The 25286-nt window shown below is 34.3% G+C and overlaps 1 protein-coding gene across 1 annotated transcript in view; it reads left to right on the top strand.

The window, feature by feature from the left end:
- CIP2A (cellular inhibitor of PP2A) overlaps positions 1-14243 on the top strand; it is a 35438-nt gene extending 21195 nt beyond the window's left edge. The window contains exons 13-21 of the mRNA XM_036068330.2: positions 905-1023; positions 3712-3907; positions 4392-4466; positions 4562-4672; positions 9547-9743; positions 11688-11801; positions 12046-12128; positions 12805-12944; positions 13969-14243. Coding sequence (XP_035924223.2) covers positions 905-1023; positions 3712-3907; positions 4392-4466; positions 4562-4672; positions 9547-9743; positions 11688-11801; positions 12046-12128; positions 12805-12944; positions 13969-14139 — 1206 coding nt within the window. The 3' untranslated portion in view covers positions 14140-14243. The remainder of the gene's footprint in view (positions 1-904; positions 1024-3711; positions 3908-4391; positions 4467-4561; positions 4673-9546; positions 9744-11687; positions 11802-12045; positions 12129-12804; positions 12945-13968) is intronic.
- The last annotated feature ends 11043 nt before the right edge of the window (positions 14244-25286 follow it).

Here is a 25286-nt window from a genome sequence, read left to right as displayed (position 1 = left end):
CCAAAACTGAAACCTTACACAGGAGCCACCTGTACACTTTGGAGAGCATAATGCTTAAGAGATGGGGTTCAGATGTTGACTCCATCAGTCAGTCACGTCAGTGCAGACTTGAGCAAGCCATTTCACTTGTCTGAGCTCTAGCTTCCTTAACTACAAAATGAAAATAATGAATCCCCCTCCATGGGAGCAGTTACAAAGGGTTACCATGAGGGTTATGGAGATAAAGCCCAGCTCTTAACATGGTTTTGTGGCATAAGATTATACTTGAGTACTTACAAAACACTCGACATTGTAAAATGTAGATAACTATAAAGGATTCATATTTTAGTATTTTTTCTCTGTTAACTTAAAAATTGAGTCAAACTGATTTTGCGTCAATTAGGAGATGTTTTTCAGAATAAATGATTTGGGGCTTAAAGTACTAATGTAAAATATTTACTGACATGAAGGACTTATGCTTTAAGTATAATTGTTTCAGTTACTGAATTAGAATTTTTTTTAGTTAATTTGAATTTTACTTTTATTTTTGACTTTAATTAGAAATGATTAACTGTTTTTTCTTACAGCCAGATTTTCTTTTAAGAGTAGCTAGAAAAATAAAACAGTAATTCAAAACATCAGTCAGTTGTGGATGATATTTTAAATTCATCAAAATATTTAAGATGTGATTTTCATAGGTATAACAAACTTCTGCCAGATTTTTTTAAAGCTAGTGTTCATATTGACTGCATAGATAATTATAACAAAGTAAAGGCTAATAAATACATTCAAACATCAGATAGAAACCTTTCAGAATTTGCCTAGAATTATTTTATGATTTAGCTCTGTTTACTCACCTTGCTCTAAAAATCCTGACATTATTTATTCTTTGTGCCTTTGGTTTTCTGGTTTCTGATTTGCTTAGGATCCACGCCTGATTACTCCCTTGGCTTTTGCTTTAACATCAGATAATAGAGAACAAGTACAGTCTGGACTGGGAATATTATTGGAAGCTGCTCCACTGCCAGATTTTCCTGCTTTAGTGTGAGTTGTAGTCATTTGCAGTGTATCTCCTGTGGTGCTAGAATATCCTGCTGCGTTTCTTTAGTAGTCCTCGATATAGATAGATTAGAAAATTTGTGAATCAAAGACTTCATTATAACAGTAATTTTTCAAGTGATTAAAAGAAAATTTGATTCCAGTAACTGAAAAGACCAGGTCTATACTCAGGGAAAAGCTAGCTTCAGGTGGGTTAAATATGTTTTCCAGGCACTATCCCTCTCTGTCTCTCACCTCCTCTATTTGACATAGTAGCTTCTGGACTATGCTTACATCTTACCAGTTTAGTTCTTACATAGAACGAGCTTTCCCTGTGTCAGCTATACTAAAAAAAAAAAAAAAAAAAAAAGACATTTAGATTAGATGTGAGGAAGAACTTCCTCAGCTTAAGAGTTTGCCAGAGAATAAAATGGGAATCGGCTCTAAAGGATTAAACACTTAATAAACAACATAGCTTTTAGGACTAAAAAACAGCCAACAAAAACAAAACAGGAAAGAAAACAAAGAGCTTTCCCTTGCCAGTTGTTTAAATGGTAAGTCTAAGCATCACTTTCATTGACTGGATCTGGGTCATTTGCCAATGAGGGACCTTGGCAGATACCAAGGGTTCATCTATGAGAACTACATGAACTGAAAATCAGTTTGGGGGTGGTGGGAGGATTCCTAAAGAAAAATTTTGTGCTTTTATCAGAAAATGGAATAGATAATGGCCAGGCAGAATTGTCCACTATTCTCATTAATTTCAAACATTAAGAGAATATTTGCTATTTTTCTGTTATTGTTAAAGATTTTATTTATTTGAGAGAGCGTGCACAAGTGGGGGGAGGGGCAGGAAGAAGCAGGCTCCCCGCTGAGCCATGAGCCCTGCTCCCCCCTGAGCCATCAGCCCGACATGGGGAGACATGGGGCTCGATCCCAAGATCCTGGGATCATGACCTGAGCCAAAGGCAGACGCTTAACTGACTGAGCCACCCAGGTGCCCCTCTGCTATTTCTTTTAACTGACTTAGCAAACTCATTTTTCAGAATTAATAATTTAGTCATAAATTAAGAGATTAAGAACTATGGAGAACAAGACCTAGAGACCAAATAATCAAAATTCTCTTCATTGTATAGTATTATTTTTAAACAAATGGATAAATAGGGAGCTTCTCAAGTTAAAATCTAGAAATGGTCTGTGAAGCTGCTTCATTTTGTGGTGGCTTGGTTGCTCCAACTGTGGTAATCTGACATAAAGGAAAGCCCCTGTGTTTCAGAACGGAAAGCTTCAGCTTCACTGAAAGTGGGAGTCTCATCCTCTCTCTCTGTATATGAAATCTTCCTACCATGTCTTTGTATCTGGGCTGCCCCTGTCTTACTGGTGTTATGTAATTTTCTCTTTAGACACTATCTCAGGTGTTCATTTATTTATATCTGTTTATGCCTTTGTTTATATCATCTTAGTTTAATAAGGTAAATTTATATGTTGGATAGATGGGTGGGTGGGTACATAAGTAGGTTTTTTGGTGTACGTTTCTGTCTGGTGAGGGCCAGCTATGTGCCAGGCCCTCTTCTAGTCATTTTAGATACTGCGGCAAATTAGACTTGGGGCCTCTGTCATATGGTTTACATTCTAGTTGGGAGACAAATTAAAAAAATTAAGTTTCATAAGGGCGCCTGGGTGGCTCAGTTGGTTAAGCGACTGCCTTCAGCTCAGGTTATGATCCTGGAGTCCCGGGATCGAGTCCCATATCGGGCTCCCTGCTCAGCAGGGGGTCTGCTTCTCCCTCTGACTCTTCCCTCTCGTGCTCTCCGTCTGTCATTCTCTCTCTCAAATAAATAAGTAAAATCCTTAAAAAAAACAAAAAGAAGAAAAAAAAAATTAAGTTTCATAATATGCATGTCAGTATGGGTGGAGGGGCCTCTCTGAGGAAGTGAATTTGAACTGAGACCTAATGATAAGAAGGAGCCAACTCTATGCAGATCTGGTGGGAAGAATGTTCTAGTAAAGGAACAACTCATTCAAAGACCGTGTGGCAGGAACAAGACATGATAAATGGAAGGGGCAGAATGGAGTCAGGTTGGTGAGAAGATACTGAGTGAGAAAGGGCAAGGATAAAGGACATAGCTAAAGGACAAGTGATGTTGCCCATGGTAAGAAGGATGTTCTTACCAATAGCAATAACGTTGTACTTAATTTTTACAAATAATCCATACTCACAGACTAGTTCTAGTGCCTCCAGACCAGAGGTGGAATTGTCATTTTAAAGGATTGTAAGTAGAAAAGCAGTTCCTTGGCAAATATTTAGGGTATTTTCCAAACTTTGGCTTCATCATAGACTCCAAGATTACTTCAAAAATATTTGAAGGCTTATATTCCCAAAGATCCATTCTAGAGATTCCCTAAGTCTATACTAACTGCCTTTTCCTCTATTTTTTTTAAAGATTTTGTTGATTGAGAGAGAGAGAGCACACAAGTGGGGTGGGGGACGCAGACAGAGAAGGGGAGAGAGAATCTCAAGCTAGCACGGAGCCTGTGCTAGGACTGTGTCTCACGATCCTGAGATCATGATCTAGGCCAAAATCAAGAGTTGGACATTCAGCTGACTTGAGCCAACCCAGGCTCCCCTTCATTTTTTTGTAATGCTTTCTTTTTTCTTTTCTTTCTTTCTTTTTTTTTTTTACTTCTATTCAGACTTGGAGAAAGTATAGCAGCAAACAATGCCTATAGACAACAGGAAACAGAACATATGCCCAGGAGAATGCCCTTGCAATCACTAAATCACAGTCTTCCAACATCAGTAAAATGTTTAACTCCTCCACTTTTGAAAGCTAGAGTTCCTGGATTGAACATTGAGGAATTAATAGAAAAACTTCAGGCTGGAATGGTGGTGAGTGGTAAATAGCCATTATAAATGGGATTCTGCCTGGTACATACCAACTAAATATTAGCCCTTATTATAACATTTATTTAAATAACTTTAGATGCAAATTTGATCAATGAAACCTTATCTTTTAGTATGAAAATAACAATATTCTAGAAAATTTGGAAAGAAAAAAATTAGCCATAAAATTTCCACATTTTAACACAGCAATCATTTTTTTCCCCCAGTCTTACCCAGTTAGCCCACCCCCATCCTCTCTATCCCCCTGTTTAAGAAATATAACCCATAAACGTATCAAGTCCTACCCAGATACTCTTCTGCAATAGCCAGGTTAGTGAAATGTTTGTGAACCGCCTAATACAGCATTCATTTTTTTACTTTGCTACTCATTATTAAGTCTTAATGATTTAGTTTCACACTAGACATTTATTTTTTTATTGTGTTGAGTGTTAAAATTTTTCTGATTTTTGACTGTTTTATTAAAACTTAGGTAAAGGATCAGATTAATGATGTGAGAATATCTGACATAATGGATGTATATGAGATGAAACTGTCCACATTAGCCGTGAGTACAAGCTTATTTTAACTATACCTAACAGTTAAGCTTTAATAGATGTTTTTCTGGTAAGTGATAAAGATTAATGATATGTTTTCTTACAGTCCAAAGAAAGCAGGCTACAAGATCTTTTAGAAGCAAAAGCTCTAGCCCTTGCACAGGCTGATAGACTGATTGCTCAATATCGCTGTCAAAGAACTCAAGCTGAGACAGAGGTGTGTACAATATAAAGATTTATCTGATAAGTAGAAAAATAAATGAAGTAGAACATGTACAAAATTTTAGTGCTACTTTTGTTACACTTTGAAGTAAACTGTTCTCAGCATTTGACACGACTACTCCCTCCATCTTGAAACCCTTCCCCCTTTAATTTTGATCACCCCATTATCTTCTGATTTTCTTTCTACACTGATGGATATTCTTTTCCTATATCCTTTAGGGACTTCTTTCTCCATTCAACCCTTAAATGTTGGGTTTTCCCAGCATTATGTTCTAAGTCCTTTGCCCTTCTTTAGGTGGTCCAGGGTTTCAGTCATTACTAGAATGTTAATGCCACCAATTTTATGTGCCGAGCCCAGATCCTTTACCCTAAGCACTAATGCTTCCTGTATAGCTCTGTTTAAATATATAGCAAATATTTCCCATTCAGCATGATCAATCCTGAATTCATCACCCTTTTTAAAAATTTACTTTTTTGTATTCCCTCTTGTTCTGAAGAGTTTTCCAGACAGGAAATCTGGAAGTCGCATAGTTTACTTCCTACAATTAGTCATTCACCAAATCCAGTTGATTCTACCTTCTAAATATTACTTTTTTCTGCCTTGTCTCTTCTTGCCACTATTTGCTACAGGTCACATCCTTTTCATTTTTTATATGAATCATAGCAGAGCCTCTAGTTAGTCTTTTTTACCTTCAGTCTGGAGCCCTCTTCTCAACCACCGTCTATGTGCATCCCAAGTCATCTTTTTGTATTTGGTTCCACCCTCCCTTGTTCCCCCACAATGATTCCTGAGGCTGTAATCTGATTTTATTGCTTCTGTGCTAAATACCCTGCAGTGGCTTACCATTTTACTCAGCAGATGATTTTATTTATTTATTTATATATTTTTTAAAAGATTTTATTTATTTATTTGACAGAGAGAGACACAGCGAGAGAGGGAACACAAGCAGGGGGAGTGGGAGAGGGAGAAGCAGGCTTCCCACCGAGCAGGGAGCCCGATGTAGGGCTCGATCCCAGGACCCCGGGATCATGACCTGAGCCGAAGGCAGACGCTTAACGACTGAGCCACCCAGGCGCCCCAGCAGATGATTTTAAATTCCTTAGTTTGGCACACAGGATTCTGAAACTGCTTTCATTCCGCATCTCCTTGCATTTCTGTGCATTCTCTGCAATCGACTATATCAGATTACTTTGTAGTTTCTTATGCAGTTCTATTGCTTTGCAGTTGCTTGACATACTCTTAGGTTTCCCTGTCCTTGTACTTGCTCTTCCATGTCTGGAACACATTTTCCTCTTCCTCTGCCTAACTCCTAATAATCCTTCAGATTTTAGTTTAAATACCCTCATTTTTTAGGAAGCTGTCCCTGGTCCTCTCCTTCCCACACATGTGAAAATTGTATAACCCTGCCCCCTACCCTTGATGTCAGAGATGGTCTCAGTATCTCCAGGGCCCCAGCAAGCACGGTACTTGGCACATGGTAGGTGCTCAGAAAGTTTGACATTGTGCTGTGTGCATATATGCACACAATGTGTACATTAGGAATGAGAGCTTACTGCAGTAATATGAAATTCCTAGCAAATACAAACGGCATCTCAACAGTTTGATATCATTTATAATGAATTGTAATAAAGTCATTTGACTCTTGAGAGAGGCATTAAAATCAGTGACACATAAAATAACTTTAGAGTCTTCTCAGAGTACATGTATTTGAAAAAATACAAATAAATATAACCGTATGTTTTCTTTTTCTTCTTTTGACATGGATTCATTTGTCTTGACTGATGGCATGTTGAATTTATCATAAATTCCAACAAAGAAAACTAGTGATATTAAAATCATTTTGTCTTCTCCCTTCCCGTAGCACATTCTTATATTCTATATCTGTTGGACATGTCTTGCATTTTATTGGAGAATTTAATGTTTTATCCGTTTTACTGGAAAGGTTTCTTATAAAAATAAGATCATATGATACTTGTCTTTCTCTGGTTGACTTATTTCGCTTAGCATAATATGCTGTAGTTCCATCCACGTCGTTGCAAATGGCAAGATTTCGGTTTTTTTGATGGCTGCATAATGGTCCAGTGTGTGTGTGTGTGTGTGTGTGTACCGCATCTTCTTTATCCATCTCTTGATTGACATCTTGGCTCTTTCCATAGTTTGGCTATTGTGGACATTGCAGCTATAAACATTGGGGTGCACGTACCCCTTCAGATCACTACATTTGTACCTTTGGGGTAAATACCCAGTAGTGCAATTGCTGGGTCGTAGGACTGGTGTGAGGTGGTATCTCATTGAGGTTTTGATTTGGATTTCCCTGATGCCGAGTGATGTTGAGCACTTTTTCATGTGTCTATTGGCCATTTGGACGTCTTCTTTGCAGAAATGTCCGTTCATGTCTTCTGCCCATTTCTTGATTGGATTATTTGTTCTTTGGGTGTTGAGTTTGGTAAGTTCTTTATAGATTTTGGATACTAGCCCTTTATCTGATGTCTCATTTGCAAATATCTTCTCCCATTCTGTCGGTTGTCTTTTGGTTTTGTTGACTGTTTCTTTTGCTGTGCAAAAGATTTTTATCTTGATGAGGTCCCAATAGTTCACTTTTGCCCTTGCTTCCCTTGCCTTTGGCGATGTTTCTAGGAAGAAGTTGCTGCGGCTGAGGTCAAAGAGGTTGCTGCCTGTGTTCTCCTTTAGGATTTTGATGGACTCCTGTCTCACATTTAGGTCTTTCAACCATTTTGAGTCTATTTTTGTGTGGGGTGTAAGGAAATGGTCCAGTTTCATTCTTCTGCATGTGGCTGTCCAGTTTTCCCAACACCATTTGTTGAAGAGACTGTCTTTTTTCCATTGGACATTCTTTCCTGCTTTGTCGAAGATTAGTTGACCATAGAGTTGAGGGTCCATTTCTGGGCTCTCTATTCTGTTCCATTGATCTGTGTGTCTGTTTTTGTGCCAGTACCATACTGTCTTGATGATTACAGCTTTGTAATAGAGCTTGAAGTCTGGAATTGTGATGCCACCAGCTTTGCTTTTCTTTTTCAACATTCCTCTGGCTATTTGGGGTATTTTCTGGTTCCATACAAATTTTAGGATTATTTGTTCCATTTCTTTGAAAAAGTTGATGGTATTTTTATGGGGATTGCATAAAATGTGTAGATTGCTCTAGGTAACGTAGACATTTTCACAATAATTGTTCTTCCAATCCATGAGCATGGAACGTTTTTCCGTTTCTTTGTGTCTTCCTCAATTTCTTTCATAAGTATTCTATAGTTTTATGAGTACAGATTCTTTGCCTCTTTGGTTAGATTTATTCCTAGGTATCTTATGGTTTTGGGTGCAGTTGTAAATGGGATCGACTCCTTAATTTCTCTTTCTTCTGTCTTGTTGTTGGTGTATAGAAATGCCACTGATTTCTGTGGATTGATTTTATATCCTGCCACTTTACTGAATTCCTGGATGAGTTCTAGTAGTTTTGGGGTGGAGTCTTTTGGGTTTTCCAGATAAAGTATCATATCATCTGCAAAGAGTGACAGTTTAACTTCTTTGCTGATTCGGATGCCTTTTATTTCTTTTTGTTGTCTGATTGCCGTGGCTAGGACTTCTAGTACTATGTTGAATAGCAGTGGTGATAGTGGACATCCCTGCCGTGTTCCTGACCTTGGGGGAAAGGAAGGCTCTCAGGTTTTCCCCATTGAGAATGATATTCGCTGTGGGTTTTTCATAGATGGCTCTTATGATATTGAGGTATGTACGCTCTGTCCCTACACTCTGAAAAGTTTTAATCAAGAATGGATTCTATACTTTGTCAAATGCTTTTTCTGCATCTATTGAGAGGATCATATGGTTCTTGTTCTCTTTTATTAATGTATTGTATCACATTGATTATTTGCGGATGTTGAACCAACCTTGCAGCCCAGGGATAAATCCTACTTGGTCATGGTGAATAATCCTCTTAATGTACTGTTGGATCCTATTGGCTAGTATTTTGGTGAGAATTTTTGCATCCATGTTCATCAGAGATATTGGTCTGTAATTCTATTTGATGGGGTCTTTGTCTGGTTTGGGGATCAAGGTAGTGGTGGCCTCATAAAACGAGTTTGGAAGTTTTTCTTCCATTTCTGTTTTTTGGAACAGTTTCAGAAGAATAGGTATTAATTCTTCTTTAAATGTTTGGTAGAATTCCCCTGGGAAGCCATCTGGCCCTGGGCTCTTGTTTGTTGGGAGATTTTTGATTACTGCTTCGATTTCCTTACTGGTTATGAGTCTGTTCAGGTTTTCTATTTCTTCCTGGTTCATTTTTGGTAGATTATAGTCTCTAGGTATGCATCCATTTCTTCCAGATTATCTAATTTGCTGGCATATAGTTGCTCATAATATGTTCTTATAATTGGCACAAACACTTTCATATTGTTTTAGGTTGTATTCCTGATTGGCTAGCTTAATTTTAAGTGTTTGCTTAAACATCTGTGATATAGTTAAAATCTTATTTTTAATTTCTACCTGAAATGGGAAAACTGATTTGTGTAAACTTTATGTTTTAGTGTTGATGGCTAGCCCCAAAGACCATACATACCCTTTTAATTAAGTACTGAATGTAGAGCTACCTTCTTGTTGTTATAATTGTGTTCATTTCCATGAGTCTGGTTATACCGAGAATATTCTAGTCAGGACAATCTCTTAAGTAAAATAACTATAACAGTGTTAGATTTATTAGAAGTAGTTAAGTAATAATATATCTAACTAATAAAACTTTATATAACCCAATAGATGCTAGCCTATTAGATATTTGGTAAACCTTTTAAATTGTAGAAAATGAGCATATTATATACATGGTAGTAGAAAAGTCTCTGTTCTGTTTGGTTTTGTTTTAGGCACGGACACTTGCTGGTATGTTGAGAGAAGTTGAGAGAAAAAATGAAGAGCTTGGTGTGTTGCTGAAGGCACAACAGGTTGAATCAGAAAGAGCCCAGAGTGATATCGAGCACCTCTTCCAACATAATAGGAAATTAGAGTCTGTGGCTGAAGAACATGAAATACTGACAAAATCCTACATGGAACTTGTTCAGAGGTAAATTAATAAAGTAAAAGTTTCTGTGTAAAGTTGGAATCTAGAATGAACACACAGCATTTCTTTTCTGTGGCCCTAAAATCCTTTTGTAAACATTCACATATTCTGATAATTCCATAAGTTAAGTAGTTGACAAGAAACTTACATCACAGGTAAATGAAATACTGCTTACTCAAACTCAGGATCAAAGTCGGAAACAGAATACAGGTCTCTTTGTTTCTTTCCAGTTGACTCTGCTTCTTGCCTATATTCATGCATTCCTCAGTCACTTGGGGTGTTAGCGCCACAAGAACAAGTTGAGTCTGCTTTGTTCACTGACAAACCCCAGGGCCTGCAACGGTACTCATTACACAGTTAGGCATTCCATAAATGTCGAATGACCTTAGTTGTCATAAATTGTGTTAAGTTGAGCCGTATGAATTGGCCATTTCTGTACATCAAATGCATTGAATATGAACAATTTCATAGTATTCAGTCTTATAGCATGGAAATTCAGGTGTTAGTGTTTAAAACATCTCTAGTTTGTAGTCAGTACTTCTCCTTAATGTCATTGAATATGGTTTATTTATATGTGTGACTGTATCTGTGGAATAAATTCTTAGAGGTGAATTATTGGATTAAAGGGTATGTGCTTTCAAATTTTTGATGGATTGACACGTTTTCTTCCAAAAAGGCTACACTAACTTACATGCCTACTAACAAAATAGGAGATTAATCATGTTTTCCTCCTTTGTCAAATTTTTTTTATCTTTTAGGTCAACTTTAAAACTTCTGAGCTATAAAGAAGACCCGGAACAATTATGTATTTTCTACCAAACAATAAAAATTAAAACATTCTGGTTAACTTGTTCTTTGTTTTAATTTCTAATTTAAGATTGGTTCAGATTTGAAAAAATATTCTATCTATGCTATTAATATAGAGATCTAGAAAATTTTAATTCTGCAAGGTCCATGTGCTTATTTTCCCATCAATAAAAATGAAGGGTGGGAAATGTATAGCATCTAGAAAATTTGTGACGTTAAAATTTCCTAAACAGGATACTTTCTCCCAACAACAACTTTCTTCAAAGTCTGTTTGAGGCAACCCTGATAGAGTGGACTATGGGTGTTAAGTCAGAATGCGAGAAAAAGTAAGCATTGGTCTCACGGAAATACGTGGTTTCCAGGAACCATGGGAACATCCCACTGATGTTCCAGATAGTGAGTGAGGGGCCAAAGAGGTAAAACTCCTGCCTGCCAGGGCCAAAAGTAGCAAATAATGAAGTTGGCTGGGGAAAGAAGGGTCATCTGTAAAGGTAGGGACTATCTAAAGGCATTCAAATTCAGAATTTTAAAAACTGTGTGTGACAGATAAAACACTTCTGGGCAAATTTGGCCAGTGCTACCAGTTTGTACTTAATGAAGTAAAAGGACATTTTATGCTTAAGATACTTGGGTGTCAAAGTTATCACTTTAGAAAGTATTTCTGTGTTTACTTTGCCAGTAAACTAAGCAGGACTGTTAGATGCAGAGCTCTAAAGAGGCAAGAGAAGTTTAGTATCCTCAACTACTTCATTAATTTGACATTTTTAATTAAACATACATTATGCCCAAGAGGCTAATGATGGCAGATTTAAGTTTTATTTTTAAATAAACTTCATCCTTTTACAGAAGTTTTTAAAAATTTTCTAGAACTATGAAAATAACTATAATATATATAGCAAATTATGTAGAGCAATGTTATCTGTAAAGCTCTATATCCATAAATATGAGGTAAATGCCCTGCACTTTTCCTTTTTATAGTAAATATTACCTCCTAAGTCAGCCAAAATACATCTTTAATGTCTTTTAGAGTTAGTCTAACTTTATGTCCTGCTTGTTCATGACATTCCTCTTCAGTTTCTTTTCTCCATCTCCATCATATGTTTGCCTCGATAAAAATATCAACTCATCTTGTCTTTTCAGGAATGAAACCACTGAAAAGAAGAATAAAGATTTGCAGATGACATGTGACTCTCTGAATAAACAAATTGAGACAGTGAAGAAGTTGAGTGAGTCATTCAAGCAACAAAATGAAAAGTAAAATATCTAGTTCTTAATTCTAATTATTTTGGATTTTTCAAAAACAGTGATTCTCTTTATACAGAGCATTGTTTTTTACAGATAAAATTAATAGAATTACCACTTATTTTAGTCATAAAATACATATTTGGCAAAATGTAAAGGTAATTCTGTTCTTATTAATTTTCTCTTAAAATACTTGGGGAGAAAAAGAAATGAAATATTTCCTTGATGTTTTCTTCTATATTTTTTATAACTTCAGAACTATTGCCCAACTAATAGAGAAAGAAGAACAGAGAAAAGAAGTACAGAACCAACTAGTAGATAGAGAATGTAAGCTAGCAAGTAAGTAGCTTCTTATTTAATATATTGTCTATATTTTAACATATGTTGGTAGAAAAATCAAAGCATGATTTTATTTTCTACTTCTCTCATTTTTTTGAACCTTAAATCACATTTTAAACAGCTTCCCTTTTCTTGCCATAACATTTTACAGAGCAGTTTAGTTAAATTGATTAAATTGAAAAAGCAATATATTTTTTTAAAATCTGGGAATTAGAGAAAATGATTCTTTTCAAAAGAAAGAGTTTTAAAAGAACTTTAACAGCAGGTGGCAGTGCTAGGTAACTTTTAGTTACCAGCTTAATGGCAGTAGCTCTGAAATGACCCACAAAAACATTTTTGTTCTAACTCACTTGCCTTAGAACACAGACATCTGCCTATATAATTTTTCATACTTTTCTATATCCTTCTAACCCTTAAGCCCTGAGGATTGTCCTTCCCCTCATAACTATACATATAATATCAGGAACAGAAGAGGGAAAGCCATGGAGATTTGGCATTTTCTATGGAATACTGGCCTAGGGGAAGAGTTTCATAGTGTTTTTTTACTCATCAAATAGTGTAGAACTTTTACAGTTGTTGTTCTTTTGCTCTAATTACATAGTGGCTAATAAACCTTTTCAGGGTAACATCAGTATCCAACCTCTGAGCATATAGCTGACTGTTTGTTTGTTTTAAGATTTGCAACAAAAAACAAAAGTACAAGAAGAAAAGATTAAAATCTTGCAAAAAGAAAGGGAAGATAAGGAAGAAACCATTGATATCCTTAGAAAGGAATTAAACAGAACAGAACAGATAAGAAAAGAATTGAGCATTAAGGTAAGAATTTGTTGAGTTCTCACTGGTAGTAGATGAGTAAGTCTGATTTTGTGGAAAAGGTGAATTTGGGTAAATTAAAATTCTGGTTCTTTATAATATCTTCTAAATAAAATTACTAATCTGAAAATTGATAGTTTTTTTTTTTTAATAAGGTTCTCTCACAATGTGAAAACCTGTATTTCCTAAAGTCATGAAAAACTTATTAAATATATATTGTGTACCAGCACTTACTGCTTTTAAGTGGGCCAAGAATACAGAAAGGGGTTCCCAGTTCTGAATGTCACATACAGGTGGCTGTATTTGGCTGCCTCTCCCAGCTTTTAGGGATGGGAATAATAATAGTAGTTCATATTTGTTTAGAACTTTATAATTTGCAAAGGACTCTGAAACATTTTTCTCAATCCTCTTCTCTTTAACAAATATATTAATATATAAGTATCAAATATTTTCAACCTACAAATGAAACTGAGTCTTGAGTTACTTACTGAGGGTCTGTCACAAAGCTAAGTATTCAGTATTCTGAACCGAAGTCCGCTGCTCATTCCACATTATCATGGTTGTTTGTGTGTGGTAGCTATGAAGAGCACTTTCTGGCCCATCTGCTACCAGGAAGATGGGGACACACCAGGATTAAATGACCGTTTGAACAACTACAGAGCACAAGTGACAGAGGAGGCATAAAATTTAATGCCATATTTACCAATTTCCTGGTTCTGCTTTAATGTGGTCATCTTAATAGTGATTCTGAATTGTGATGTGTAGTGTTTTCTGGAAATTTCCAGCTGCTAATATTGACTTAAAAAGACAAATTGAATGTGTCTTTCCAATTTGTATTATGTTGTTTAATAATTACTTATCTTAAGCTTACCATAAAATTTAATTAACTAAGATATAATACATATTTGTAATGTGTCTTTTGACATGGTGGTTTTACAAATGAAAAATAAGACATTTTAAAATATCTGTGAAGGGAAGACATGCTAAATTTGTTTTCCTCAATTCCTCCCCCACCCCCTATTCCTAGGCTTCCTCCCTAGAGGTTCAAAAGGCCCAATTAGAAGGTCGTTTGGAAGAGAAAGAGTCGCTGGTGAAACTTCAGCAAGAGGAGTTGAACAAACACTCCCATATGATAGCAATGATCCACAGTTTAAGTGGTGGAAAAATAAGTCCAGAAACTGTGAATCTCAGTATATAGATGTTATGTATTTATCTTCCGGGGGAGGTGTGGTAGGGAAGGTAATTTGTGACTCCAGAACAATAGCAAATTATTATCTAATTATTAATTTAGTAAAGAACCTGATCTGATAAATATTTTTATTTGGTCTTAAAAGTTTTACTTCCTGTTTCTGGCTTTTATTGCTTAAAGCTTTCTTTGGTTCTTAATTAGAATGTTCTTCTTGACCTCCATTATTGTTTTTCTAAGGTTTTTCCCTTTTCCTTAGTTGCTTTCCACTCTCTTCTGCTTTTTAATTTATTCTCATTTGTGATTAGATTTTAAAATCAAACTTTCCTGATATAACAATCCTAAAGATTAAGAAATTGAAAATACAGTTATTTAGTATAAAAAGAGAAGGTATAGCATTGCCCGAGAAGTTTTTCTCTAAATAGCACAAAAGAAAATTCAGTGAATTTAAAATAATTTTATTACTGCATTTAAAATGCAGTAAGATATATGGTATAAGTTCTAAATTTGAAAAAAATGCAATGAATAGTTACAGAAATAATGTGAAAAAATTAGAAAATATCAGATGTGTTAAACAAATACATTGTCACATTTAAAAAAACGATAATTTGTAGACTTGTTTGAGATAGCCTTAGTTTTTGACTCTTTTTAAATGTACCATGTTGGTCTGCCCATATCATTTCCAATCAATTATGAATTTCTTTTGATTTGCACGAGGACAACTTGGATTCCAGCCTTGCTACATATTCAGACATTTCTTATTTATTTATTCAAATGTGAATTGCGTTTAATATATTGCCTTTTGTTTAGATAGTTTTTAATTTGGCCATTTAATTTTAAGGCATAGGTTAAATATCCTTATGTATTTCTTTAATACAAAGGAATTTTTCAGTACTCTTCATTTGAATCAAATGTTGTAAGTAGTGTTTAAGAAGAATTTTTGTATCAATATTTTAGTTGGTTTTATTGCTACAGTTTCCAACCATTAATTTTGCTTGGTATTTTCTTCCCTATTTATATCTTCATGTGACTTAAGTGAACTTAGATTTACTTCTGTTTTTCAACTATAGTATATCTGAATTTATGTTTAGAAACTAGACATATTTTCATAATTTGCTAATTATCAAACTCATGGTTTTACATACTTGAATACATTTTGCATAGTTCTGCAAATTTTTTTACAAAGCATTATACAGAGTAACACATTTTAGATTGCTACTTGTTCTATAAGGGGTACATTCTATTTCTTTTTTGAAATTGCAATCATTTTCAATTTTATATGAAAAAATGTTTAAATGGATAGATATGACTGAAGAACAAAAGGCTCTGTAAAATGAAACAAAAAGTTCTGTAAAATAAATAAATAAACCAAAACCTCTAGGGAAAATCAAACTATCTTTACAATGTAGACACTTTCAAGAAGATACGAGCCTAGCCCACTGCTGCCCAATAGAACTTTTTGTAATGTTGGAAATGTTCTCTACACTGTCCAGTATTATAGCCTTTAGCCACATGTGATTTTTGAGCACTTAAAATATGGTTAGTGCAACTGAAGAATTTAGATTTTAACTGCCATCCTGCTGGACACTGCAGATCTAGTCCATTCTTGCAAGTATGCATTTATTTTAAGACGCTAAATTTGCCTATTCTTAAAGATCTATATAGACAGAGGCTCCATATATTTTTTTTTAGCAACCTTTTTTTAATACAATTTTAATGTCATTCCTGATCTCTCTAAAGAGAAAAAAAAATGTACTTTAGCTTTAGAGGTGAGTACTAATCATCATCCTCTTCATTTTTTGTTTATCCTAGTCTTTCTGTCTCTTACAGCATCTTTCATATTGTCGCTATTATTTTTCTTAATCTTAGTATGTTGAGTCCTCTTTTTTTTTTTTGCATTTTAGGTTTGTGTACCTCAGATTAATATAACAGAGTGTGTGTGTGTGTGTATTTTCTTTTTAAAAAATCTTTGACCCACCACTATAGAGTTTTACAAATGATTTCTATGTGTGTATGACCATTTCCTATTAGAGAAAGTAGAACTAAGTAAATGTATCATTATATTAGAATTGTTCAAGTTCTCTAAAAATCTTGCTATGAAGAGTTTGTCCAAGTGTACATTAGCACAGTTCCTTTTGCCATTTACATATGCCCCTTGACTAGATACGGACTTCTCTTAAAATTGGGCTGATTGAAGTTTATACTAAACTGTCTAATGTCAGGGCAAAAACAAATACTCATTAAAACTTAATGCTGTGTTTTGGGGGGAAATTGTCAGATTAGTATACTTTTAGTTTTATTTATTTGTTATAAAGTCTAGTTATTTATGTTAAGGATATAATGAGACTCTGTCTTGAGTTAGGACTCTTAGTTAAATGAGAATGTTTGACTTTCAACTTCTACCTGGGACTCATTCACATATGTTAAGGTACTTCTAATCAAGTTATATTTCCTAAACTCATAACCTTTAATCTGACTCTTTTCCTCTTTTCAAATAGTTACGAATTGTGTTTACGGCCTTGCTTCTGATATACCTACTGATGAACCAAACACATGCCCTGTTTGTGACTTACTCACTTTATAGGAGTCAGCAAACATTTTCTGTAAAGGGCCAGATAGTAAATATTTCAGGCTTTGTGAGTCATACTGTCTCTCTCTTACAACTACTTAGTTCTACAACGGTAGCAAGAAAGCAGCTATAGACAGCACATAAATAGGCATGGCTGTATTCTAATAAAACTTCATTTACAAAAACAGTCAAGGCTTTGCTATTGGGTGTTATATCTTACTGATTAATTGGCCCTATCTCATTAAGAAATGTGTCTCTTTATCTCTGGTAAACTCTGTCTTGAAGTCTGAGGTCTATTTTATTTGATATGAATATAACCACTCCAGCCTTTTTATGTTTTCTGTTGGCCTAGTATATATTTTTCTATCCATTTACTTTTAACCTGTGTTGTTATATATAAAACTTAAGATTGTAGAAAACATATAGTTCAGTCTTGCTTTCTTTTTAATCTATCTTGGCAATCAAGTCCTTAACTTTCACAGTCCACTTGAAGTTAATATTGTACTACTTAGTATAAAATGTAGAAACCCTGTAACTGTGTTGGTCCTTTTACGTTCTCATCCTTTATGCTATGGCTGACACATATATCTATATATATTATTAAACCCCAAAACAATGTTATAATTTTTACTCTAAATGATTATATGGAAATACCCTGGCTCTTAACATCATAATATATTTACCTATTTACACACAACAATACACACAAGTAGTATCTTCATTATAACACTATTTTTCTCTTTTGATATAATAAGTAATTTGTAGGGAGATACTGCAAATACCCTGTTTCTTCCACCTTTCACCCACTAGTTTCAGCATCCATTAATAATTCTTGCTTGAATCAGTTATTACTCTCATGGTTGCCACTTTTTTTTTTTAAACTTTTAATGGAAGAAAATGGAACATTTTGCTAATACCTTGATATGCTGGGAATAGTGATCAAAATTACATCATGTATTACATCATTGACAAAATATAGTATTTATAGTTTTACAGTTAATAGAGTATGTACTTTTTTGTGTGCATATTCTCACAAGCCAAGAATTTGAGATTTGCTTTTCTATAGTTTAAGAAAATAAATAATAAGTATGTTAAGCATATGGAATATTTTTTCAACCACAGGGCACTTTGGATCTTATTTTCCTTCTAAAATCCCCAATCTGAGAATTGCTCACTTCCCTTGGCTCTCTCAATGATCACCAGTAAATATTAAACACATATTACTCATAATGATAAATAAGTCTTTTGGATTAAGAAACAAATTGTTATTTTCAGCATTCACTGAGTTTACATTCAAGATAATTTTTAAAAAATGAACAAATAAAAATATGACTGACTTATGCCTTTAAAAGGTAGATGGTTTATTTTTTATAATATGGATAATGAACGTGATAAGTACTTGAAATTGTATGCTTCTGTAATCCATACATTGAGATGAAACAAAAATTTTAAAAATCATGGGTTTCTTTGAATCTGCAAATCACTTTGAAATCTTAGTCTTACTCTGTGCAGCATTTTGTAGCTAATTGACTTTCTTCCTGTCATGCAAAGACTGAGGCTTGTTTTGTTTATGCTTGTGTTCATCTAAACATTTCAAAAATACCCTAAGAAAACTTAATTATCACCATGAATGAGAGGTACCATAATTATCAGAAACCATCTTTTCTTCACATTGAACTACAAATAGTCCATCATAAACGTCATTAGATGTGAGAAGTAACTTTCCTCCCAATTAAATGCATATTTTTAGTTATCTTAATTCCCCAAGGACCTAGTGTTTATATGCTCTTGGTATCTCAAAAAAAAAAAAAAAAGAAAAGAAAAGGATAATCCTAGGATATACAGCAAAGGGCTTTTTATGTAAGGTCTAGCCAGTGCTGCATAAGAAAGTGACATTTTCGAAGTCAATAGAGTAGGTTGGGTTACAGTTTCATTATGTTATTAAAAACTAATTTTCCACTAAGTAGCTGGGCATTTGGCAGGGATTTAATAGTGAATATGATTCCCCCTCTCCATTACATTATCTACACTATTCCAAGAATTATATTTCATCTCACTAATCTCAAAGAGCCAAAAGATACAATGTATTAGAGTAGCCTTATGCTTTTCTCAAACTTCAAATAAAAAGACTTATGATTAGCCCTAGGAAAAGACAACACTGTTCATGTTCAATTAGGGTTTTCATTTACCCACAAATAAAGACTGGTATTAACTACTACACACTAATTTGTATAAAACCCACAGTTAATCAGAGCATGTTAGAGCTGAAAGGATTCTTAACAGTAAACCCAGGCCCCCTGTGTTTCAAAAAGATTTAAACTTTATATTACATTTTCAGAAAAGAAGTCTGGTGACTCAAACATACTGATCAAACTACATGATTAAAAAATAAACATGGGTTATGGGCAGTTTCACTTCTAGGAATTTATCTTAAGGATGTGCACTAAGATTTAGGATGTGCATTTCAACGTTATTTTTGCACAGAATTGGAAACAACCCATGTATACGGTGTAAAATACATTAATTAAAATAACAGAGCCTTTTTAAAAAATATATTGAAATATATGGGCACATGGAAAGAGATTCCTGGTGTGTTATGTGGAAAAAGCATGAAACCAAACTATTTGTAAAAAGTGATTCGCATACCTGAGTCTCTTTAAGATATATAGGTGTGTATAAATATGCAATACATAAATATAAATGGTAAACAATGGTTGCCATTGAGTAATGAAGTTGTTTGATTTTGTTTATTTACATTCTAAAATTTGTAACTAAATGTTACTTTAAAATTTTTAAATCATGAGTTTTGTAACTACATTGAAATTTAACTTCTAGCTTTACCTAAGGAAAGTTTTATCTGTAAAATGATAATGCATACTTGATAGACTTATTTTTTTATTTTTCTTAGAAATACAAAATAAGGCGGCACCTGGGTGGCTCAGTTGGTTAAGCATCCAACTTGGTTTCAGCTCAGGTCAGGTCATGATCTCAGGATCGTGTGATCTGAGCCCTGCGTGGGGCTCTACGCTTAGCATGGAGTCCGCTTGGGATGCTCTCCCTCTCCCTGTTCCCCTCCCCCCAACTCATGCGCTCTAAATAAATAAGTTAAATAAATAAAATCTTAAATACAAAATAAAGCTGATGGCTTTTAGTAATTTCTTAGTGTGTATCTCCCTTTGGGGAGGGAAATAGGGTAGAAACCTTTATTTCCTTTATCCTTGGTTTCTTGATTTCTCATCAAACCTGTGACCAATTGTAGAAAATAATTAACAGTAAAGATTCTGCATTTTCAAGAGTGGTACAGGGTGGCAAGTTTAGTACGAGGCGTTAAATAAATCTTCAAAGTATTCTAGGGTGACTTACTGACCAAAGCTAGTCTAGGTTGCCCTCTTAACTAATTTATTTCTATGAAATAGCTATTCTAAGCGTTGTTAAGTAAACATTTTTCTCTTTGAAAGAGACATTTTTCATACTTTAACTCTGCCTTCTCTTGGGTGTCATAGCTTTTCCAACTGATGAATATACCTACAAAATTCAGTATGAAATTGTACATTATTTTTTTTAATTTCCTGGAAGAGATTGAGGAAAGGGCACAGTTGAGAAAAGTTGGCCAAATTTTAATAACAAAACAGTATGTCTAAGACTTGGATGCTGTTATATTCCTAGCTCTTCTGACAGATTTATGGACACTTTAAGAGCTAACAAAGTCTTACCCAACAAGGAAAAGCTCTGGAACCTTATCAGACTCAGAGGAAAGAAAACTACCCAACTCCAGTCCATTTGAACCTTCATTTCTCAACTAAGGGAGAAAAATTTTTGAGAAGTATTTGTAAAGGTTACTGCCCTGAGGCACAGGCCCGGTAGATGAAAGTGGTCATCACTACTGAGCCTATGAATATGAAAAGGATAATAAGGGAATATTACGAACATCTCTGTGTCCACAAATTTGATAACTCAGATGAAATGGACCAATTTCTTGAAAGACACGAGCTACTAATATTCACACCAGGAGACAGGGATAATCTGAATAGAATTATATTAAAGAAATTAAATCAATAATTACTAACCTTCCGAAACAACGCATCGGGCCAAGATGGTTTTGCTGATGAATTCTACCAATCAATTCTCATTCTATGAGGGCATCGTTACTCTAATACCAAAACCAGACATTACATGAAAGGAAAGAAAATGAAAAATTGTCAGCAAAAACTTGCAAGTTGAATCCAACAACATCTAAAAAGAATGATAAACATTAGCCACGTGTGATTTCATAAACTGTTACATCTATACAATGGAATATTCAGCAATAAAAAGAAATGAGCTGTCAAGCCATGAAAAGACATGGAGGACACTTAAATGCATATTCCTAAGTGAAAAAAGCCAGTCTGAAAACTCTACATTCTGTATGATTCCAATTATATGACATTCTGGAAAAGTAAAAACTATCGCAACAGTAAAAATAGTGGTAGCCAGGGGGAAGTGGGGAGCATGGATAGCAGGGAGGATGGATAAACCCTGCCTAATTGAACATGAACAGTGTTGTCTTTTCCTAGGTGGGGTACAGGACATTGTTAGGGCAGCGAAACTATTTTGTATGATACTGTAATGGTGGGTACATGGCATTCGTTTGTCAACATCCATGGAGCTCTGCAATATAAAGAGTGAACCTTAATGTAAACCAGGCACTATGGTTAATATGTCATATATTGGTGCATTAATTGCCAGGGAGTGGGGTGAGTATATGGAACTCTATCTGCTTAATTAGTCTCTAAATCTGAAACTACACACAAAAAAAAGTGTTTTTTTTTAAATGTTAAAAAGAAAAAAAATACACGGTGATATTATTCTCTTTTATCCCTCTCTCTTAGCCATCTAGTTCCCTTCCACAGAATCATTGACTTATCAGTTTCTTTATGTAGCCTTAAGGAGATGTGCAATACATACAAACATGTATTGTATGCATATATATTTTTTTGGTGGGTTACAGAAATGAAAGCATTTCATACATACCGTTCTGTACCTTCCCTTTCTCACCACATGATGCCTAGGAAAGTGTTCTAGGGTTCTCATTATGGTGTTAAATTTTTCATGACTGCCACACATGTAGAAAGTACTTATTTCTGTTTCCTTTTTTGTTAACTATTTAATCCCTTTCCATTTTTTTCTCTGGGGCTATCCATCTTTTCCTGATTGGATTGCAAGTAGTCTTAAGTAAAATTTCCAATTATGATAAAAGTTGAAAGGATCTTTCCCAGTTATTTGACTGATTTTTGACTTTATGGTGTACACATCTTCCTCAACTTATGATAAGGTTATGTCCCAATAAATCCATTGTAAACTGAAAATATCTAAGTTGAAAATGCATTTGATACACCTAACATACTAAACTTGATAACTTAGCTGAGCCTGCCTTAAACATGCTCAGAACACTTATGTTACTCTATGGTTGGGCAAAATCATCTAACACAAACCCTATTTTATAATAGAGTGTTGAACACCTCATCTAATTTATTATATTCTATACTGAAAGTGAAAAACAGAATGGTTGTACGTGTATCAGTTGTTTACCCTTGTGATCCCATGGCTGACTGGGAGCTGCCCAGCATCACGAGAGTATCGTACCTCACGTCACTCTCTTGGGTAAAGATCAAAATTCAAAATTTGAAGAATGATTTTTACTGAGTGTATGTCTCTTTTGCACCATCCTAAAGTCAAAAAATAGTTAAGTTGAACCTTTGTAAATTGGGGACCATCTGTATTTTTTTGTATGAAGAATTTTTTTTCATTTTAAATGTGTTATCACCCATAATTTGTGTTATTGTACTTTGATAATATTTTAATATTTCATAGAACTGGTGTTTCCTTGTTTTTTATTTGAGAATTTTCCTGAATGTACTTGTTCATTAATTTTTCCCATATTATTTTAGAATCATTTTATCTAGTTAAAAAAATGACACTTTCATTTGATTAATGTTAGATTTATAGATTACTTTAGAGAGAATTGACATCTTTACATTGTTAAATCATCTTTTTTAAAACAAATATGCCTCTCCAAGGGTTTTATTTTGTACCTAAACCATCACTGAATTTACTTAAGAGAATCACCTAAGAGCTACTATAAATAATAAGCCATTTATATCATCTATAAATAAGAAAAATGTTATATCCTCATTTCCAAGTTTTAAATCATATATTTCTTTCTCTTATCCAGGTCTATTTAAAAAAACTATATGGTGATAAAGAACTTTGTTTATTCCTGGCTTTAATGGAAATGCTTCTAGTATATTCCTGTTAAGCATGATGCTAACTTTTGATTTCAGATATATATGTTTTAATGTGTTAGGCATTTCTATTTTATTCAGAATTTATCAAAACTGGAAGTGGATTATAATATAATGGATACAAAATTTATCATATATTTTGCCATCTATAAAAGATAATGTGGCTTATTCCCTCTTTTTATGTATTAGTATGTATCAGTCAATACAAGCTAGTTTATACTGCAGTAATCAATAACCTCAAATTCTCAGTAGCTTAAAACAACATGGTTTATTTCTTGCTGATATTACACATCAGAGGAGCTGCATGTCTTCCTTACCCCCAGACTCAGGCTCATAGAGCAGCCATCATCTGGAGCATTGAGAGTCTCTATAGTAGAGGAAAATGGAGCCACTGACTTTTCAACTTTCCACACATTACCTTGGTTCTCACTTTATTAACGAAGGCGAATTACATGACCACATGGAACTGCAAGAAGAGAGGGGAGAGACATCCTACCAAGTGCCTTGGAAAAGAAGTAGGATCAACATATGATGAAGTATATTAATATATTCCTTAATTTTGATATTCCTTAAATTCCTGAAATAAACAGAACTTCATCATAGAAAATTTTAAATGGGTTAATGGATTCTGTTAGGTAACATTTTATTTAGAATTTTTGCAATGATAATCATAAGTGAGATGGTTTTCAGTTTGTGTGCTCATGTGTGCTAACTTTGTCAGGGTTTGGTATCATTATTCCAGCTTAAAAAAAATTAAGAATATGGGGGCACCTGGCTGGTTCAGTAGAGGATGTGACTGTCGATGGGGTCATGAGTTCGAACCCCACATTGGGTGTAGAGATTGCCTAAAAAAAAATAAGAGTATTTTACTTATTTTCTTATGTTCCTCTATAATTTAAGCAGAATAGGAGTTTTTTGTTCCTTAAAGGTTTAATAAAATTGACCTGTGAAACCATCTACGTGTGATGTGGTGTTTTTTTTTTTTTTGGAGGGGAGTTAGTGCCATGATGGCTTTCTATATTTCTTCTATGTTAATTGGTTTGCTCAGAATTGTTTTTCTCTCTATTCTGAGTTATTCTAATAATTTATTTCTGTTAAAAATATCATTTATTTTAATTCCAGGTCTTCAATTGTTTTGCACGTGTTTGAACAAAGAAGTATTCTGATATGCTTTTGATTTCCTCTGCATCTATAATTATCACCCAATTATCTTTTCCTGTTTTATGTATTTAATCTTTTACTTTTTATTCTGCTTTTGATCAACCAGAAGTTTATTAATCTATTTCAAAGAACCCGGGTCTTGGATGTGTTTATTACTTCTATCATTTTTCTTTTTATTAATATATAATTTCTCATTTTATTAAAAATTTTTTTAATTCTGAAAAATATACACATGTAGAAGAATGCACAAAATATAACACCAGGGAACGACTACCCAAGTTGAAAGTCTACCTCATGCTCCTTTTCGATCTGTCCTTCCCTCCTCCTCAAAGGTAACTACTGTAGTGCTAACACCACAGTTGTTTTACCTGGTTTTAAACTTTATATAAAGAGTCACCCATAGGTGCCTGAGTGGCTCAATCGTTAAGCGTCTGCCTTTGGCTCAGGTCATGATCCCAGGGTCCTGGGATCAAGCCCCGCATCGGGCTCCCTGCTCAGCGGGAAGCCTGCTTCTCCCTCTCCCACTCCCCCTGCTTGTGTTCCCTCTCTCGCTGTGTCTCTCTCTGTCAAATAAATAAATAAAATCTTCAAAAAAAAAAAAAAAAGTCACCCAGTACATATCCATTTGTATCTTTCTTCTTTTACTCAACATTGTGAGATTTAAAAAATTTTTTCGTGTCTAAATTTGTTCCTATTATATTAAAACACAGTTGATTTTTGTATATTAACCTTGTATCCAGCCAACTTGCTAAAATTACTTACAATTTATTCATCTACTCTTTTGAATTTTTATATACATTTCCAGTTTGTCAGGGGGCGAAATGACAGTTTTCTTTCTTTCCAATTCTTACACTTTTCACTTCTCTTTATCATTTTATTGTACTTTGTCAATTTATTTATTTTTAAGACCTCTAATAAAATGTTGCTTCAAATGGACATTTTTATCTCTTTTCCAATCTTGAAGGATATGATGTTAACATTTCACAAGTACGTATAATTGATGTAACTGGGGTTTTTTTGTTTGTTTGTTTTAGAAATGCTTTATAAGGTTTAAGAAGTTTCTAATTTTAGTTCAAAAGAATTTAAAATTTTTATTAAATGTTTTCTTTGCAAGGGATATAAGTAGGATGGGCTTCTCTATTCCCATC

The sequence above is a fragment of the Halichoerus grypus genome, chromosome 1 (genome assembly GCF_964656455.1).
Source record: "Halichoerus grypus chromosome 1, mHalGry1.hap1.1, whole genome shotgun sequence".
NCBI lineage: Eukaryota > Metazoa > Chordata > Mammalia > Carnivora > Phocidae > Halichoerus > Halichoerus grypus.
Note: the sequence above shows the minus strand (reverse complement) of the source record. Positions and strands in the feature narration are given on the sequence as shown.